Raw genomic sequence first — 19,559 nt, 5'->3', positions numbered from 1 at the left:
TCACAAATCATTTAGCCCATTTAAACCCCGCCTCTTTCTTACAAACTTGCATTAAGATCAGCCTCCACCTAATCAACAACTGAACCAAGTCCGTGATCTGATGCTACTTCCACTACATTGTGATTTAGAATGACTTTATTTCATCACAACGCAGATTTCACACAGCAACATCTCTGAGACAGTTTCTTTGCCACCTCCAATTTGGTTTCAAAATGAAATGCAATATTAGATCCACCTTTTATCTTTGCTGTTGTCATGCTAATCAGTGTGTCTTTTTTTCTCCACATTTATTTGAAGTAACCTTCAGCTTCTTTCAGAACTTTCAATCTTCAGTGATTAGTAGTAGTGATTCATACTTTTAAATGTTTGTTTCAGTTAGTTTCAAAAAAAAAAAAACGATTAAAATGTTTAATGATGCAGTAAACTGTTTCCCATGACTGTGATTCTTCTGGAAATTCATTTATGCCACATTAAATGGACCTTTTTGTGGTATACATGCCACAGTTAATTCGGCCCAGTGGATTCGTCAAACACTAGACACAAACCCTTGTGATAAGATGCTGTGTCAGATAACATGTTACTGAACTGAAAGACTCCCCAACACCAACTTTCCATTGTTTAAATAACACATACAGTATGTTTTGGAGGTTAAGAAAAGATTCGTTAAATTCCTAGAGTATTTCTCAGGCTATTTAGAAAAGTAACTACTGGGACAATTTTGGCTGAAACGCTTAAAAACCTCCCCACATAAGCTCATGTTAAATATCAAAGACATTTCATTTGTGGAAGGAGGAACAACCCAGACACTATTTATCAATAGCTGATCTGTACAAGTCAGCCAGACGTCTTAACTTTGTCAAAGTGGAGAAAAAACACTTAGTTTGGACCTCATTTTGAGATTAAATTAAGGTAATAGGACGCTTCTTGCATCATTTTTAAAAGCAGTCACCTAATTTCTCCTCTGTCAGTCCATCTCGCACTAAGTTCTTCAGTGGTACCTACTGCCAGAAGTCATCTTGACAGACTGTCTGGTTGATTTAACAACAAAACCCACATCTAACAAATTTCCCTTCACAGGTGTTGTTTATATTAGTGACCATCATTAAGCTGACGGCTCAAACGTCTAGTCAGACAACCACCGTTTTGTTTGACTAGTTACATAACATGTAATATGCTAGAGTTAAAGAGGTTTCATCTGAGCCTCCCTAACAGTACCCTTGGCATCATTTCTAATATTTCACATTTGGTCATTTTTCATTCAAATAACACCCAGCTGCTTCTGAAACAGTTGCAATACTGTGCTATTCTGAGTTTTGATGGGGTGCTGATGGGTGGCTATCCGCTCTGAAACACTAGGCCCAAAAAGACGAGCAGTTGGATACAGGGCAAAAGTCAGAGAGAAAGAAAAGCTAACAAACACTAAGACGCAAACAGACAAGCAGATGGTGGAATTAATGTAAGAAGAACTGAAATAAACAAAGAGAGACATACATTGAATCTGAGACAGGAAGACAGAACTAAACAGACAGATGGCGAAAAAGAATGTAAGACAGGAATACAACCAAAGCCATTGAAAAAAAAAGTGCATCTGTGCTCAAGTGAGAGAAACAGCATACAGATGGATAGATGGAATATGTTAGAGCGAGAAATCAGAGAGCTGGAAAGATGGTGGGTTTCCGTTCTCAAAAAAGTGCTGGGAAAATGTTTTTCAAGCAACTCGTTAATTATATTTCCAAACCTTTACACACATGCCATGATGTTTTAGTGTGTCTATTGAAGACGATTTGTCACTGATTCAAATGGCTTTTAGGAACAGTCTGATGGCTGATGGCAGCATCCAACAGCTAATGAAGTCATTGATATGGGTGGTGAAACATCTTCATTGGAAAGTCGAATTGCTTGCAAATGCATTCTACCAGACATTTTGCACTGACCTGGTTCAAAGAAAGTGTTCACAGACATTATGTTTATAGTACAAATAGCTAGCTAATGCTGTATTTTGTCACATTCAGTACACTTTAGTGCCTAAAATATATTACATTGCCTGCTAAATTACACTAATCAGATTAAAATGAAAACCACCTAACTGCACTATGGAAAGCTTCTAGTTACAGTATAGTAAAGCAACACTTTATAAAAGTTTAAGCTAATGTCTGAACTGTTAGCACACCTGTAAAGTTTTTTATATCTGTATGTGATTTAAAGCAGCTGAAAATGCACCTTTATCAAGCTTAAGTCACCAAGACAAAAAAAAACATGTTTCATAATCTAGTTTTCTAATAAATCTGGCATTGTATTCTGTGACAAATTGCTTATGTCTCTCTTTCGTAAGTTGCTTCAGATGAAAGCCAAATGCATTAATATAATGTAAATGATATGTGTTAATGTTATAACATTCTCTAATGTCTTTTTAAAAGATCCTTTTAAAATATTCCAAAGTCAACATCTAACATATGAACATTAGCATGTGTTTAATGGTGAATGTGTAGCTCTGTTATATATCAGGTTCAGACAGGATAAGCTCTTTGATAATCATGTGGTATAAACTGGAACCTTTAGCTATTTTTACAGTTTTTAAAATAAGAAGGTCACAAGTTCAGCGGCTAAGTCCAGTATTGGTGTTAATTTGGATTGCTGTTTGCCTGCTGCATGTCTCATAACTCTGAGGCAATGAGTTAAAACTCTCACCCTCCCAGAAACCCACAACAAAGGAAAAGAGAAAGAGGGAGAAAAAAGGGCTTCAACCCAACAGATGGACAAGAACTTACAGTCCAAAGAAAGGATGTGAGTAAGAAGAGGGAGTGAACTAGGAAGGGGAATGAGGAGGTTTACATTGCTAGAATGTTTTTTAGCATTTCAGCTGGTTTAAGGTTATCTTATTTAAAATGTCTGTTGAAGTTGTGAAAGTCAAACCCAACTGAAGCAATTTTTTTGATAATGGAAATGTTTTAAGTAGCATAAACCGTTTTGTGCAATAAAACTACAGCCAAATGCATGTAGCTCATACAACAGACATTTATCAAAATGTACATGTCTAAAGATGTTTGAAAACCAAAGCGAATAGACACTGGCTAATTCTAGAGTTCAACCACATTACAGGCCCCACTAGAAGTACACCGAACAGAGAATAAACAACTTCATCACGCTATGTTGGGCTTCTTGTAAAAGACACTTTAAAACACTCACTATATTCTAAAAGCAGGACTGCATGCCAGAAAATGGTTTGTAGATGCAATTTAGATGCAATAACAATACACAATTGACAAATTCTTACACTGCATGGGTAGCAGCTTCTAAAAATATTAGAGAAAATTATCCTACCTTAACCCAATTGTGTGAGTATGATGTTAGATTTTTGGTAATAAACAATAATCCACATCTGCAAACCACAGGATGCAACAGATGCACTTTAAAAACTATTGTAAATAACCTTTCTAAATGACATCACCATTCATGCTACCATTGGTATACCACATTCTCCTGTTTTCAGCCACAAAAATTTCACTCTGCATGTTTATATGGATTTCATCCTTTCCTCTTTGTTCTGGGTTTAAACAGGAGGTCAGCCTCACATGCAATTGTTATGCTTTGTGTCATTGTGACAAAAGATTTCCTTTTTCCATCTCAGCTCAGATCTGGATTCTGGAAAAGAGTAACCGTTATACATTAATGTAACTCAAGCTGTAAATCAAAGCTGCTGAGTACATTTTGTATGACAACATAGGCTATTTAAATACTATGGCACTTTCAATTTTCATGTCTAATTTAATGTTATATTGAGATCAATTCAATTGAGATGACTGGGAAAAATGTCCCAATTAACCCAAATTCACCATACAGTAATTTCCACATAAATAAAAAATTAACTTCAATTAAATTATTGGGCAATCAATGGTTAAATTCACTACAGAGTATGTAGCTTTAGGATCTACCGGCAAAACAAGAGCAGGACAACATTAAGTTAAAAAAAAAGAATTTTTTTTTACATTTTTTCTTTTCTTATTTTTAAGTGTTCCGTCTTTCTCTGTTGTAGGTTAACATGTAGCAAAGGGTATGAGGTTCAGTAGCAAAGACGCCTATTTACAGTGACTGACAACACGTTCTTTACAGAGAAGGGAGGCTCCTAAAAGCATTTGCTGTGAAGGACAGACATGAAGGGAGACAACTGATTAATTCACACTAAAAAGGCCACTGCTATATGAAGAAAGGCAGGAAATAATGACATGACAGCTGCTGGGAGAGGTGAAGAGGGAGAAACATAGTGAAGCTGACAGAAAACAAAGTAATAGGTCATAAAGAGAGAGAAAAATAGGGTTGTACTTTCAGAGTAAGCCTTTAAAGCCAAACCAGGTATCATAAAACATTTCCAATGGGATTTTTAAAGGCAGTGAAGGAGAAATGGAGGGCAGAATAACCATTACAGCATCCCGAGCTGACGTGAAACTCACTCACAGGTCATTCTCAAGAATGTAATCGGAACAAAATAAATCGGGTCTGTTCGGCCAGCATGGGGTAGTCGTTTTACACAACACACATACTGTATATCTGTTTTTATAACTGGATACACTGACACAGTGAGCTACACTGTAATTGGCAAGGGGGAAATAAGAGAGATGGGGGAGGAACGCTTGCAAGGTTCGTTAGGTTCAGCTACTGACTCTTTTCACAAGATCCCATTTGTCACCCCCACCTGCTGGTGGCCCTAATTGCAGCCAGTTTACAGTCAACACACACACACACACAATTCCTAACAAGCAAATGCAGTGTCATGCACACACCTCTTGTATGCACAAGTAACAGTAACTTTACAAGATCACAGTTTCTAAAACCTATAAACTTGCCTCCTTTTTTACAAAGGCATTAATCAACACAGTTTACCACACAGTGGCAAGCTGAGGAATTCTTAATTTGTCACTGAGGAACTAAGCTGTTATAGATAGCAGCCACTGACCTCAGACCGGCAGTTACTTCCAGTATTTAACTATTACTCATCACCACTGAAAGTGCAAAACGGATGCGAGGTCAGCATAACAACGCAATGTCTCAACGACCAAGAGAACTCATTTAGAAATCTTCACATGCCTGTCTTCCTGGAACTAAAATCTTCACTTTAATCTGATCTGGTTTAAAATACTGGGGTGAATCCAATTGACTCTGAACCTTTGTGTCCCTTGAGATCCAGAGGCATCTGCTGTTTTTGGCCAAAACAATCCAGGAGCAGAGCATACCAGGAGTTGAGCAACAATCTGCTTTTATCTGGAAAAGGAAATCCAACGGCTCAAACGATTTTTTGAGTATCTTCATTAGAAATACATAAGAAGACGTATACAGTATGCAATTGTACTGTACATACAGTAATGTAAAGCCAGTCATTTTCGTTAACACAGTTATATAAGCTGATAATATTGTTGAATGAAAAGCACACATGACTTGTCTCTTTTAAAATATCCCCTAAGTCTTAATATCCAACTTATCCCAAAACATCTGTGCTATGGACAGTTCTAACTTACTAGGTGATCAAAGTTATGGCTTTTGTTTGATGACAAAACAAAGGCAAAAAAACTTGACAAGCTTTTTGTGCTCTAAATATGAAAGATTTATCATATAAGACTACCTAAACAACAATAAAAACCACTCACAACAAACTCTGTAGCATCATGGCAATGTGTCTTACATGGGCAAGCATTACCAATATGTGCAACAGACTACATCAAATAACCAGATGATGCCATGATCTCAACAGTACAGGTCTAGCATGAAATCAGCCTAGAACAAGCTGATGAAACACTGATGAAACAGTCCAGCCCAGCTAGGATTAAAAAAGGATGACTTCATACAAAACAGAGTTCAAATTATGAAAAATCAAATTAGGAATGAAATTAAAACAGCTGACAAGTATAACGCAATTAATATAAAATACTCTATATAAACATGAGGAACAAACACTCAAGAGCAGAAATGTGGTTAGGGTTTAAGACAAAGTCGTCAGTTTCACACTTTATAGAACATAGAGCACTTGGAATGATAAAACTACACTAAAACATTTTTCCATATTGTTTGCTGAAGCCCAGATTGGCTCTGCACTGCTGCAGAAATAAAATGTTGCTGAAGCCAAACATGCATTACAGCATCTCTTCTGACTTCATTGCTGGCTCTAAGATATCAAGGCAGGTAGGAAACCAGTTTCATTGCTAAATAAAGATGGAAAAAAAATAAGACAAAAGACAGGAATTGGCCATGTGGAATGGAGGTTTGGACAGTAAAGAGGCATGAAAAATGAAAAATAAGATGGAAAAAATGTTGAGGCCTGGGGGAGCTCTGAACCCTTCACCTTGGATTTGTGAAAGGGAATATTCACCTTTTGTCTGATGTGTGGTATGGAAGAGATCAGACATACTAATGGAAAGAGAAGAAAAAAAGGAGGAGAAACAAAGATGAAAAAAGCAGAAGAAGCAGTAAAAGAAAGAAGAAACAGTTTAAGTACACTAAACAGACTAGACTTCAACCTGCATCTCCCACATAAGCACCACAGCTCAATGGCCACATAACACTTACAACCCAATCAAAAAAATAAAAAATGAAAATAGGATTTACAAAAATCAAAAACTGGTGTAATGGCTGCAAAAAAATTCAGCTTTGCCATCACAGGAATATATTAGGCTACATTTAAATATATCAAAAAGTATTATTTTGCACTATAATAATATTTCACAACAGTATTGTTCTTACTGTATTTTTTTGTTTGAATAAATGCAGCCTTGGTGAGCATAAGAGACCTCTTTCAAAAACATCTGAACAATTGCCACAGCAATGAGTGAAATTAAAGTGATAATTTGATTGTAGTCCAATGAAACTACATAAAGCAATACAGGGCAGGCCAATACTAAAAAGAAAGATGTCTACAGCTCTAGAGCTGGAAGGATTGTGCTTGGGAAATACTACGTTTTGGGTTTCAGACTTGGAGAGGTATTAGACTGTAGAGTTGTTTACTGGAAGTCTGCCTGTCACATATCTGATAAATGTCTTCACTCTCACTGCAGCCCTCCAATCTTCCCATCTAATATATCATATGTACTGACGCGTCTCTTGGTTTAAAACCAAATGCATGTTATTACGCGCAAGACACATGCACAAAGGCATGCACAATTTTATGCATACATATGCACAGACAAAACAACACATTCTGCTTTACAGGCACTAAATGTAGCAAGAGTACATTTTTACTGACTCTAGAGACCATATGGGGGTTATTATTGGTCACAGGGTTGCAGGGAGTTGAAAATGAGGGGGAAAGAGACAGACACAGTGGGAGAAGAAGGAGGTAAAACACACAAAAAAAGAAAAACACTTTTGCAACATTTCCTCACTCAGTACCTATCCGACATTTCCCAGATTCCTTCTTTTCTCCTTTATTCTGGAAGTTTTTTTTTTCATGGATAGATTTATGTTTGTCTAGGGGCTCACATGTGGAATCTAGGGCGTTCTGCTGAAGGTAAATATTTACGAGCCCTGATTTGAGGAAATAAAACAGTGTCTCTTCCTCAACTATCCTTGACCTCTGACATCTGACAACCGTTCCCTGTCACACACCAGCTGAGATGCATTATGGTGTCTACATCTATGGTGATGTATTACACATGCCAGGTTAACCTAGAATGTGACTCTGGATAAAATGTCAGGTCATTATAACACCACTGGAATGCTTAAGACAAACAAATCCCAACACAGATCTTCACAAATGGTGTCATTCATCTTTCCTTTGTACTCATTCATCAATGTCGCTATCTTTTACTTTCAAGCGATAGTAGCAGGAGGTCAGTTCAGATGAAATGGACTTTAGTCTTGTTATTAAGCACCTTTTAGACATCAGGACAATGCACGTTTGGAGGCTTTCCAGTAAATTCAAATGAAACAGGGCAACTATCTTTTTAAAATCCCTACAGATCAACAAAAGATTAAAACTTGACCTGTGGGAATAAACTTGATCCAGGCTATAACTTTTCTGTGCACAGAAGCAAAACAACACGTCCGGAAAAATACTGCTATTATCTATGACTGAAAATCATGGCCTTACCAGGGTCAGCTTTTTGTATTTTGCTTCTTATGATATGTTTTATTGGACTCATTATTAAAACAGTCCCCATATCAGAAACAAGAAACCCTGGTCTTCATTTAGTTTTTCCGGTGACTTCCATAGAGTGAGCCAAACACCTGCTATAAGTTTGTATTCTGTCATTAATTACAGAATTCTGCTGCTAATTAACAGTCAGACCGAAAATAATTGTGAGGAATGCAATCACCCTGGTAACATCTGATTCAAATTCACAATTGAGTTCATGGCTTCCGTTATCACATCCAAAATAAACAGGAAAATTAACACAATAAAACAGGACGACAAAATCTACTCAGTGTCTTTTGCTAACTTTCCTCCCTTTTCAATGACCACCAGTTATGACTATTATGCATCATGTCAAATATGCAAATAAGTTCAAATAAAAAAACCGCAGCAACCTTAACAACCAGATCTATGAAAACCTTTTTAGAGGAAAGTGTCACAGTGAGGCTCTTATTATGAAAATGACTCTTACTTTGACACAGGAATGTGAACTGTATGTACATGCATACTCTTCTGTTTTGCGCAAATTGAACACCAGTTAACGTGTTTATGTCATTGATCATGTGTTATGTGATGTTGTTCCTATCCTCATCATGTAATTTCTTCCTCAGTTTGACAATTAATGATTCATACATTTTACTATGTTGATTTATGGTGTTGTGTTAAGAAGTAAAGCGAGACCAGTGATCATGTTAAAAGTTTATTGTTTCTATATAACAGCTTTCATATTATAAATAGTCATACTTACGTACTGGAACATTTTCCCATCCTAAACGGGCAAAACCCACAGGTCACAGTAAATGCCCACCATTTTGAAGAACCCATTCCCGCCTATAGATGGCACAGTTTAGTGTTCTCATGTTTGAGGGGGGAGGCTGGTGATCTGCTTAATTTTTGTTTGAGCATTTTTAAGCATTAATAATTAGCTGAGGTTGTTTTGTTTCAAATTTCCGTGTTTTGTTTTGTATTAGAACAGTTTACTTCTTTGTTGCTGTTAAAGTACAAGTATTTGTTTTTCTTAAGTACTTGTTTCTTTATTACCTTTAATTAAAATTACCTCCAAGTAAGATGGCCTCCAAGCAAGATGGCCTCTCAGATTTGTTTGGAGACTTGTAGAGTGAGTTGTGGGATGTTTTAGAAAGAAATTGATGTCTTCTTAGTCAATTCGTTTGACACAGCCAAATTAGTTTGAACAGTTTTTTTTTTGCTTTTTTATTTTTATTGTAAATATATTTGACACACCAGTGGGAATGCTTCATTTTTGCACTCCTGGGAATAAAAATTCTGAACTTTGACTCCATTGTCACGTCACCTCATTTTTATGCCTCCATCTGCCAGTACATTAGGAGCATTGATGCTTATGTTGTTCAAAACATCTTTGGGGCCCTTTTCTGCAGTTGACACAAAACTGGCTCCCTTACCGTTGGTGTCAGAAGTTTTTTTGAATCACTTAGGTGACGTGGACATACTTTTTTTTAAATGCCACCGAAGACAAGGAGTAACCCTGATGAGAACTCTAGACCAGATGTGGACCAGAGTGAAATCAAGAGGGATCCAGATGAAAGAGTGCAGCTTACGATGGTTCCTTGGGCTGGAGCTGATACTGCTATTACGGCTCTGGGGTAGATGTTCTAGTCCTTTATGAAGGATCAGAAAGATCCAGATGATCAACAGGAGAGAGAGATAGGCTGTCGAGAACAACATTTTAAAGTGTTCAGTCACCACATCACACAAATGCAAACTGACATGGAACTTGTGTGTCTTGGAGCAGTATCGGATAAACCAGCAGCAAGGGTGATAGACCGGGAGCCGCATCTAGCGAGACTTAAGAACTCGTTTGACGTTGAGCACTTTTTGCTGATGTTTAAGAAACTGGCAGAGCTGTACCAGTGGCTAAAGAAGACTGGGCCATCCACCTCATACCGTTGCATTCTGATAAGGCCAGATCTGCATTTGTTGCAATGGACCCTTCACATACATTGTATGACTATGATTTTGTTAAGACATTCAGTTCCTTCACGTCTTGTACCCAGACGTGAGGACTTGGGTCAAGAAGTGTGATGTAACGACTGCTGCAGAGGCTGCCAGACTGGTTGAGGCATATATCACAGCCCGTAAAGGAACAGAAAATTTCTGCTATGCAGGAATCCTTCCTGGGGCCAGAGGTGAGTCTGAGGGACCTGGGGACTAGAGTCCTTAATCCCACACAGAGTAAAGACATTACTCCTCATGCAACTTCTCAGAGTGTACCTAAGGAGGATGTTGTCTGTTTTCATTGTGGTCAGCCAGGCCATACTAGAACTCTTTGCTGCCTGAAGAAACCTCAAATCGCAAGTCTTTGTTATGTTTCCCATTCAATTGAGTCATCCCCCATGAAATGCAATTCACAGCCGTTAGGTCTTACTTGTTAAATGGTAGACCAGTTTTAGCCTTGGTGGCTTGGTGACATATACGCTAGTGCAGTGCAGGTATGTGCACGGAAGGGACTGGATTGACACTGAGACTGTTACTGTTTGCTGTGTGCATTGTGACAACACTCCTTTGCCTTCTGCAGAAGTGTATATTGAAGTCTTGAATAAGTCATATTTAATGAAGGTGGGGATTGCTGAGACTCTTCCCTATCCCATCCTACTTGGCACTGATATGCCCATGTTGGTGGAATTACTGCAGGACACAGAGTGATGTGGGGTAGTGACAAGGGCTTAGTCAAAGCAAGCAGTGCAGACAACACTAAATCTAGGTGCAGATAATGCTTTGCAATCCTTGCCTTGTTGTTATATTGATATTGAAGCTGAGTCTGGTCCAACAAAAGACAACAGGTTGCAACGGCGTAGAGGTTGGGTAGCAGACATGATTGACACTGTGGGACAGGCTAAGGAAGAGGGTGCTGAACAGGGGTTGTATAAATCAGACATTGTGATTCTAAAAGATCTAGCCCAGTTAAAGAGGGAAGACCCAGCTTTAGCCACTTGTTTTGATCAGGTTAAGAAGAATGTTGACTATGATGTTTTACTTGATGCCGCAAAATATCCAAAAGCATATCCATTGATAGACGTTACTACTAAGCAGATAGCTTCAGCTTTGTTGAAATTCTTTTCCCAAGTTGGCATACCAAAAGAGGTTTTATCAGACCAAGGCCCTAACTTTATGAGTCACAAACTGCAGCAAGTTTATCAGCTTTTGGGCATTAAGAGAGTGAGAACAACCCCATAACACCCTCAGACTGATGGTCTTGTTGAATGGTTCAAATATATTAAAAAAGTCTGTTTAAAGTCTGACTCTGGCAAAGACTGGGATAAATGGCTGCCATACCTTCCTGTTCAACTACTGGGAAGTAACCCTGGCTTCAACAGGATTCTCGCAGTTTGAATTGCTGTATGTCCCAAGTGAGAGGTCCTCTAGATCATCGTTCCCATCGTTCGGCACACAAGGGGTTCTTAGCGAGCTCTGTGGGGGGTCGCGTCATATTTTGAAAAGTGTTGAGCAGTGAGCATTAAGGAGAACGATCATACTGCATTAGCTAATTTTAGAAAGTACCACTGATTCACCTACAGCAGCTTATAGTAATGACTTCTTATGGCGCTTTTCCACTACACAGTACCAGCTCGACTCGACTCGCATTTGTTTGGTTTTCCCACTGTGTAAAAGTTGTACCTGTACATACCTGCTTCCAGATAATTGGCCAACACTCCCTCTGAGTGGAAATTAACCAATATCACGGAGTAATTAATTTACTCAAACAGTACACTGACTGAACTGTTTTGACGAGAGAACTGAAGATGAACACGAGCCGAGTAGCTTTGTATTCTGACTCGGAGAGCTATGCAGCCTGCGCACTGTGACTCGGTGTTGTTTCAAGCTCATCATTCTGCGCACAGGATGCGCATAAGTGCTCTGTGGTGCTCTATATTGGCGCCTTGAGTATTATAATATTTTCTGCTAAATCAAAGATTATTAACAGTCTTTCTTTTTCTGTCCTATCTATGATTTGTTGCTGCCTTTATTACTGTGCTATAGATTTAAAAGAAACGTCTTTTAGATTTCTATATAAATGTATATACTTGTTTTTTCAATAATGTATTTTACAACAATACAAAGAGCACTGATAACATTTTACCAGATTTGAGACTTATTCACTTTTATTTGTAGATAAAATATTTCAATAGATTTGATAAAATTATTTTGCTCCCGTGATTTTTCTAGAATCTAGGGTATCTTTTGCTGCTGAAAAATCTACCAACCTAGTTTATAGTAATATTTTTGTAATCGTTTATGATTTTATGATTTTATATATATATATATATATATATATATATATATATTGTTATTTTTCATTAAAATGAAGTTGTTTATATGTAGTAGAAAAGAATGATGATCAGGTCAACACAGAGAAGTATAGAAATTCTATATTAAAAAAAAAACTGTGCTGGTATTAGATTCGATCGGTAATGGCAGATACTCAGAATTTTTGGTATCGGATCAGATCGGTTCTAAAAAAATGGTATCGTTGCATCCCTATACTGGACCCAGGTGAGGAAGCTCCTACCAATTAGGCTTGCAGTGCTAGCAATACTAGAAAAACACAAAATGCAGAAAAATACCAAGTTAGTTACCTGAACTTTGGTTTAATTTTTTAACTTTTTTTTTTGGTTTATTTATCTCGTAGCACAGAGTCCTTGTCCCAGCCACAGTGCATTATCTGCACCAAAGTCCTTGCTAATGAATGCATTAGGGTTGGGACGATAGATGATGCCGAGCGCCATTGTGATGCTCAAACCAAAACCCGTTTTTGAATGCAAGGTACATTTTTTTGTTTCACTATCACTTTCGAGATTCGCGATCGCACGTACTCTGTTTATACTATAGAGCAGCAGTCCTTACCACACATTTGACAAGATTATATTTTTGTCAGTGGTACTGAGGATCTGCAAATCATTCCCCATCGTTTTCAGTCATCTTTCATTACACAGTGTCTACACCAGACACAAAAGTTGTCGTGTGGCGCCGAGCCGCATCAGCTAAAGTCTATCTAATTTTGTGTCAGCACATCATAAACAGAACGCGGCAGCAGTTTACTGTCAGGGATTTGTGGTGTCATGCCATGCTGCATCCAGTGTAGATCTGTTGACTGATTTATATATAATTAATCTCTGTTATAGATCAGTGGTTCTATAGTATTTTGTCACCGCTCGCATCCAGTGTAGACACGGTGCTAGGAATTGTTAGTCATTTTCCCTTATAAGGATTCACGCTCCTGGCACACCTCCCCCAATCCCCCCGTCGATCTCATTGTCCATCGCAATGTTTCACTGTAAACATCGTCCAATGCAAAATTTGAAGACATCGCCCAAACCTAGAATGCATGAGGCCATCCAAAATAATAAGACATTTGCAGATAACTAATTCCCAATACTGCAACAAGCCCAGGGCATTTTTTGAGGGCAAGACAAAAGAACTAACACACACACAAAATGAGATGAGGGAAGTATATTTTTTTTAAATATAGTATACAATTGCTGAAAAAAAATCACCAAAGCAAAGAAAGGACATACAATTGCAGAAACAATCATTTTGCCATGCGCAACAGAGATTGTCAAGGAATTATTTGGAGGGGATAAGTCAAAACAATTGGCTAAGATACCATTATCAAATAATACAGTTAAACGTCACATTGCAACAATGTCAGAAGACGTGAGGGGACAGCTTTCTGGGCAACTTCATGGTAATAACTTTGCACTTCAAATAGACGAGTCTACCAACATGTTCGTAATGAATGGGAAAATTAGATTTTTTGTTTTGTAAAGAGCTCCGTACCACCATGACAGAAAACAATATTTTTGAAACTTTGGATAATTTTATGAGATCAAATGAGATAAACTGGAGTGGCTGTATTGGGGTACTTAATGATGTAGCAGCTGCGATGACTGAAAGGCAGTCCAGGGTGCAACATGAATGAGTAGAGGCTTTCAAAAGAAAACTACACATGTGGAATACACGTGTCTCCTCCGGAATCAGTGACATGCTTGAGCACACCCATGCATTTATTGCAGACAGACACTTGAATTTTATAACCATTCAACATCAAATAACAGTACATCTATCAAAGGTCCTGGAGAAATTTGATAGTTATTTCCCAGCTCTAACTGAGGAGCAGGCAGCTGATTTTCTGTGGATCAGAAACCCCTTTACTGGGAACATTGAAGCAAAGCTTCCAGCTACTCTGACATCAAGACTTCTGGAAGAGCTTATAGAAATATAATATAGCCTGAAAGCACATTTCAGTGAGGTTCCATCGGAATCATTCTGTTCTGAAATGGCTGAAGAACACCCAGTCTGTAACACAGCTGCAATGAAGGTGCTGATTTACTTTAGCATCACCTACCTTTGTGAAGCTGGGTTTACAACCATGGCAGCCCTTAAAACCAAATACAGGGCCAGCCTGACCCTTGAGGATGATATGCGTCTTAAGGATGATGAATGTGTCTTGCCCTGTCAAAGATCTCTCCACACATTGACCAAATTATTGCTCACTGCCAGCAGCAATCCTCACACTGATTGATAAAGCCTTACAAATAACATGCAAGTACTTAGGTGCCAGACAACAGTCATTTTGTAGTAGCCTATGTAAAAAAAACTCCTACACACCAGTGTGAATACTGATATTTTTGTTATTGCATTTTAAATAGTGCCAATTTATAGGCTACTCCTAGGCTTATGTTTTTAAATTACAAATGGCCTGCTGATATTTTTGTTATTGTATTTTCAATATTATATATAAGCTATTATTTGTGCATAAACATATCTTGTTATAGTAATAAACATACAGTTTATTTGAAAACTAATTTTTTTGTCATCCTTGCTGCAAGCTTACAAGAGCGATAATATCATTAAATTTGAAGGGTGGCCCAAAAATATTTTCTTGGGAAAAAGGGGGTCTCAGACAAAAAAAAAGGCTGGGAACCACATGAGTAAGAACACTTTTAGTTAAAGACATTTGTGAGTAAAAGTTTGCACTATTCCAAATCTATTTCTCAAAACACCAGATTCATTTCCTGAGTTATGTTTGTTTAATATACAGACTTTAAAATAAGATTTATAATAGACTTCAAGGCATTTACATGTGACTTCTCATTGGTATTAAGTGTCTCTGCAGAGAAAAAGAAAGAAATAATACTACAAAGCGACAAAGTGTGAAAGCAAGTGTGCAATAATAACATCTGTCGGAGGTTAGCTCTCCATCACATGAACTCTGCAGTTCACCCTGCGTTTATACATCTACCACTTTTCTACCACCTCATTCCTCAGTTTAATTAGTCAGTCTGATTATTTTAGAACAGTTAGAATAGTCTCAATATGAGCTCATTTTTACCACAGCATGAAAAATAGCTTTAATAGAACTGCAATTCATGAACGTAAACACAAATAGATCTTAATTCAAATGAAGCATTGCTTTTTCTTCAAGCAGTTTTATGAGGTGAACAATAGTAGGGTTGCCAGATTCAAATGAAGTTAAGTAAGCTGCAAAAAAATGTTGACATAGCATATTATGTGCTATTTTGCAGTGTACAAAGAGATGATTGTGAATGTTTTAAATCATGTTTATGGGTTTGTTATGAAAGCAAAATGAGAGCTAAAGCACTACTTTGGCATCAAGCTTCAATGTCCCATCTATTTGTAAGCTGCTTTCTCTGTCACTATGGATATTTGGTGGAAGTGTTTGTTTTATATCATTTCAGGAGAGGAATTGGCTTTCAGTTCACATTTCACCCTTAAACATCCCTGAGCACATTTATCAAGTACTAAACTGGACTTGTCTCTAGAAACTCCATCCATTTCTTTAAAACTTTTGAACTGAAATAGAAAATCCAAAATTTGCACACAGGCCAGCACCCTTACCTGTGCACTCATGTTGAAGTCCTTTTCCGTAATATCCTTTCTCACACACACAATCGTACTGTCCTGTGTGTGTACCGCATTTACAGCTGGCCATTATGTCACAACAGTCCTTTCCCTCTTCGCACAATGATGAACACAGCGCCAGATCCTCCTGAATATAACTTCCAGTTGGAAGATCTGGAAGAGAAAATGGCAGTGAATATCAGACTTTTCTCTGAAGCAAAAGAAAATAATATTGGCCTCATAATTTATCTATTTCTTCATGTCTAACTGAACTCCAAGCGGCTCTGGAAAAGTAAGCATGTGTGTTTCGGTATTGGCATCTTCTGCATAACTAACAATAAAAACCTTGGCTTTGGCAGGACCATTTTGTCTCCCTAAATACAAACAAATGCACTGCTCCAGATGTTGGCATACACAGACTGGCTATGCAAGCTGAAGGAGTCTGCACTATCTTGGACAAATGATATGACAAACATGATATTACAACGGGAGGTGAGAACAAACGATCCCACAGCTTTAGTCAGGCCTACCCTTGCCCAAAGCCAATGATTGATCTGTTGCTATCCAGAGGGCTTCTTTGTTTTATATCTCTCTGGGTTTAGTGTAGGTGGGTGATGTCATCATGGAGAAAGGGGTCTTGTGAGTTCATGTAGCTGATTGAGTTCAGAGCTCTGATAAGAAGAATCTGCTATAGCCAGACAGCCAAAGGAAATAATAACACTGTATTATTTTTGTACCAGTTTTCTTTTACGCTGGGATTAAAAGAGGTTCATATTTGTCAGGCTCAGGAAAAATGAGCTGGACTGGCCTTTGATTTCCCTTTACAAACATTCACCGTGGTAACCATAGTTTCTGTTAAAATATCACAGCAAATGCAATTTGTACAGTAAAGCAGCTTGGAATTATTCACCACTGACATCAAAATAAAGTTTGTTTTCCTGTTAACTATGGTATTTAGAGGAAACTATGGTTACCATGGTAAATTTTTGTAAAGTTTGTATTTATATGAAGAAAGACGAGAATTTTTGCAATTAATTTTTGGTTAACGCCTTTTAAACGCCCCTTTTTTGGTCCAACTTTAACTCCTGTTTACATAATGTTTAACACCACCATTTTTGGCAGGGTTTTTTAGTACTACTTTAAATAGATGTCCCAAAGTATTACAGCGTGAAACCAAGTGGTGCTAAAATGTTCCCCTAAGTTGTATGGCAACAGAAAACCAGGAATAAACTTTTACCTAATTATTTTTATACAGTCCAGAAACTTTGGCTTATGTCGAATAGTGACAGCAAACGCCATTCATTGATTTGTGGAGAAAAAGAAAAAAAAACTGGTAGTGATCACGTGCTATAATTGCCCAATCAATATATCTGCCTCATAAATATGCAAATAAGAACTTTCAGAAACGAGAGTTGCCAAATTGGGCTACTTTAACAGTGTTGCTGCGGGTTGCTTTTCATGCCCGCGGGTTGAAGCGACTCCAATAACATGATATTTATTCACTGGAATGCGAATTTTAACAGGGGAACCCCGCCAAAAAACGTGTAACCCAACACTGCATACAAGTATGAAAAGCTCATATTCTGTATTCTCACCTTCGTGAAGGGCGCGTCGAGCCAGCGCTTCAAACTCAGCGAAGTTGTGCACTAAGTAGCAGTGCTGATCCTTGGGAAACGAGGCCATGTCGTGTAGCTCGCGGATGTTCCCCTGCCAGATGCCCAGCGTGAAAATCTCCACGCCTCTCTCCCTCAGCGCCGCCGCCACCGGCCGTGGGTCTCCGCCGTTTGAGTAACCGTCAGTGATGAGGAAGATCGCCTTTGTGGCGTTCTCACGCGACTGCCTCAGAATTTGCTGTGAGTTAAAAAAAAATTGTAACGTTACATGTATTTTATGTCCTTATTAGGGAAAACCCATATAAATCAAAGTATTATTGCCTGCTATATTACTATAATATAAATTATTTATAATTTTCACTTTGTCTTGATAATCCAGCATGGATTACACATTTAGTTATTTCATGAGTTAGTTGCAAATGCTTGAACGCATTAATTTATTTATGTAAAGAACAGATTCAAACAGACTGTGAGTCAGAAGCGCCAAACTGCCCTTGCAAATTTGGAATTGCCCCACTTTAAAGAAATAGCCTTCATGCCATGGACGCATTGTAGGCTACTCTTCCAGGAAACATTCCTCCATAAAATGCGCTGCACACATCTGAATATTTGGGTTGAACTGTTCTGGAACAGTGTTGTCAATACAACTTAACCACTGATTTCTAGTTGTGTAATCTTTTGGAAGGCCAAACAAAGTATTTTCGCTTTTGTAATGAAACACACAGCGTCTCCATGATGGTGGCAGCAGCGGTGGCAACAATACTACAGTGAGAAATAAAAGTTATGCCTTCTATTCTTTGCGTGAACATTTGGGCGGCGTTATGTAAATCTTCCCACACAGTGACATAGACATGTGAGGGGGTGTTAAAACGAGGCCCATCTTAGGAGGGCGTGGACTAGTCTTAACTTTTATAAAGAATAATTCTTTGACTTTAGTCTTTGCAACTTTAGGGATCTTATCTAAGCACAAACAGCTTGTAACACTCCAAAGAGAATGGAAAATTTTTAATTGCATCATATAACCCCTTTAAACTCTTGAACCGAGAAATGGATCATGCAGATATGTGAGCTTGATCAACAGATTCATTTTTATAAAAGAAAGATTCATTCATACTCATGACAGCCCAAGGAGAACTTGTTTAAATGTAAAGATTTTTAGCCTAGCTAATGTACGGCTTCAGAAGAACATAATACACAGGGTGTAATGATAATTTGTGTGATACTTTTATGATGCATTTATCATTATCAGTTGGCATTACAAAACCACCAAAACAGCAGAAAATGACTGTCTCATTGGCAAACATAGCTACATTTTACACTCACGTGCATGAACATTTGTTTACAAGACTTTTATGTCTAAACGTGTAATTAAGAGGCTTGGTTGAGGAACAGAGAAATTCTCTTCATTTTCTCTAAGGGCACTCTAAGTGGAGCACAAGTCTTATTGCTTCAGACACAGAGAGAGGAGGGGATTGTGAAAGTCAATGGACAAGGCCAATTCAAGGACTGGTAGAAAACAGAGCAGCTTTTCTCTTTATTGTCTAATTGGCTGCAGTTCAAGCATCTCAGACAGAAACAATAATTACAAAGCCTCGAGTCTGACTTCCAATTACACACACATAGTGATACAAGCACACACCTCAAATCTCTGCAGAGCAAAAGTGGGTGTTTATCCCCATGTGGGTGTTTTCAAACTGCTGGGTGTTTCTAAATCATGCAATCTAAATGATCCCACTTACCTAACCCCACCACTAAACCTAACGTCACTATGATGTCAACCAATCAGGTATCATGGTGTAAAAACACCCTGAACTGGTAACTCCCATTACTTTCCTGCAGAGACCTATACTTGAATGCATTGGTGCTTTTCACTGTCTTCTCTCTCTAACACACACACAGACCCAGACACAAATATACAGTTGCTGCTGGTT

The 19,559-nt window shown here is 38.0% G+C and overlaps 2 protein-coding genes across 3 annotated transcripts in view; one reads left to right on the top strand and one right to left on the bottom strand.

The window, feature by feature from the left end:
- txn (thioredoxin) overlaps positions 1-19,559 on the top strand; it is a 90,050-nt gene that overhangs the window by 35,807 nt on the left and 34,684 nt on the right. The window lies entirely within an intron of this gene.
- The window catches only part of svep1 (sushi, von Willebrand factor type A, EGF and pentraxin domain containing 1), a 63,003-nt gene that overhangs the window by 31,703 nt on the left and 11,741 nt on the right, over positions 1-19,559 (bottom strand). For both annotated transcript variants that reach the window (XM_059528166.1, XM_059528174.1), the window contains exons 2-3: positions 17,611-17,866; positions 16,013-16,189 (exon numbers count right to left, since the gene is read on the bottom strand). In XM_059528166.1, the coding sequence (XP_059384149.1) occupies positions 16,013-16,189; positions 17,611-17,866 (433 nt within the window). The remainder of the gene's footprint in view (positions 1-16,012; positions 16,190-17,610; positions 17,867-19,559) is intronic.

This window comes from Carassius carassius, chromosome 3 (genome assembly GCF_963082965.1).
Source record: "Carassius carassius chromosome 3, fCarCar2.1, whole genome shotgun sequence".
Taxonomy (NCBI): domain Eukaryota; kingdom Metazoa; phylum Chordata; class Actinopteri; order Cypriniformes; family Cyprinidae; genus Carassius; species Carassius carassius.
The sequence above is the reverse complement of the archived record's forward strand: the minus strand, read 5'-3'. Positions and strand labels throughout refer to the sequence as shown.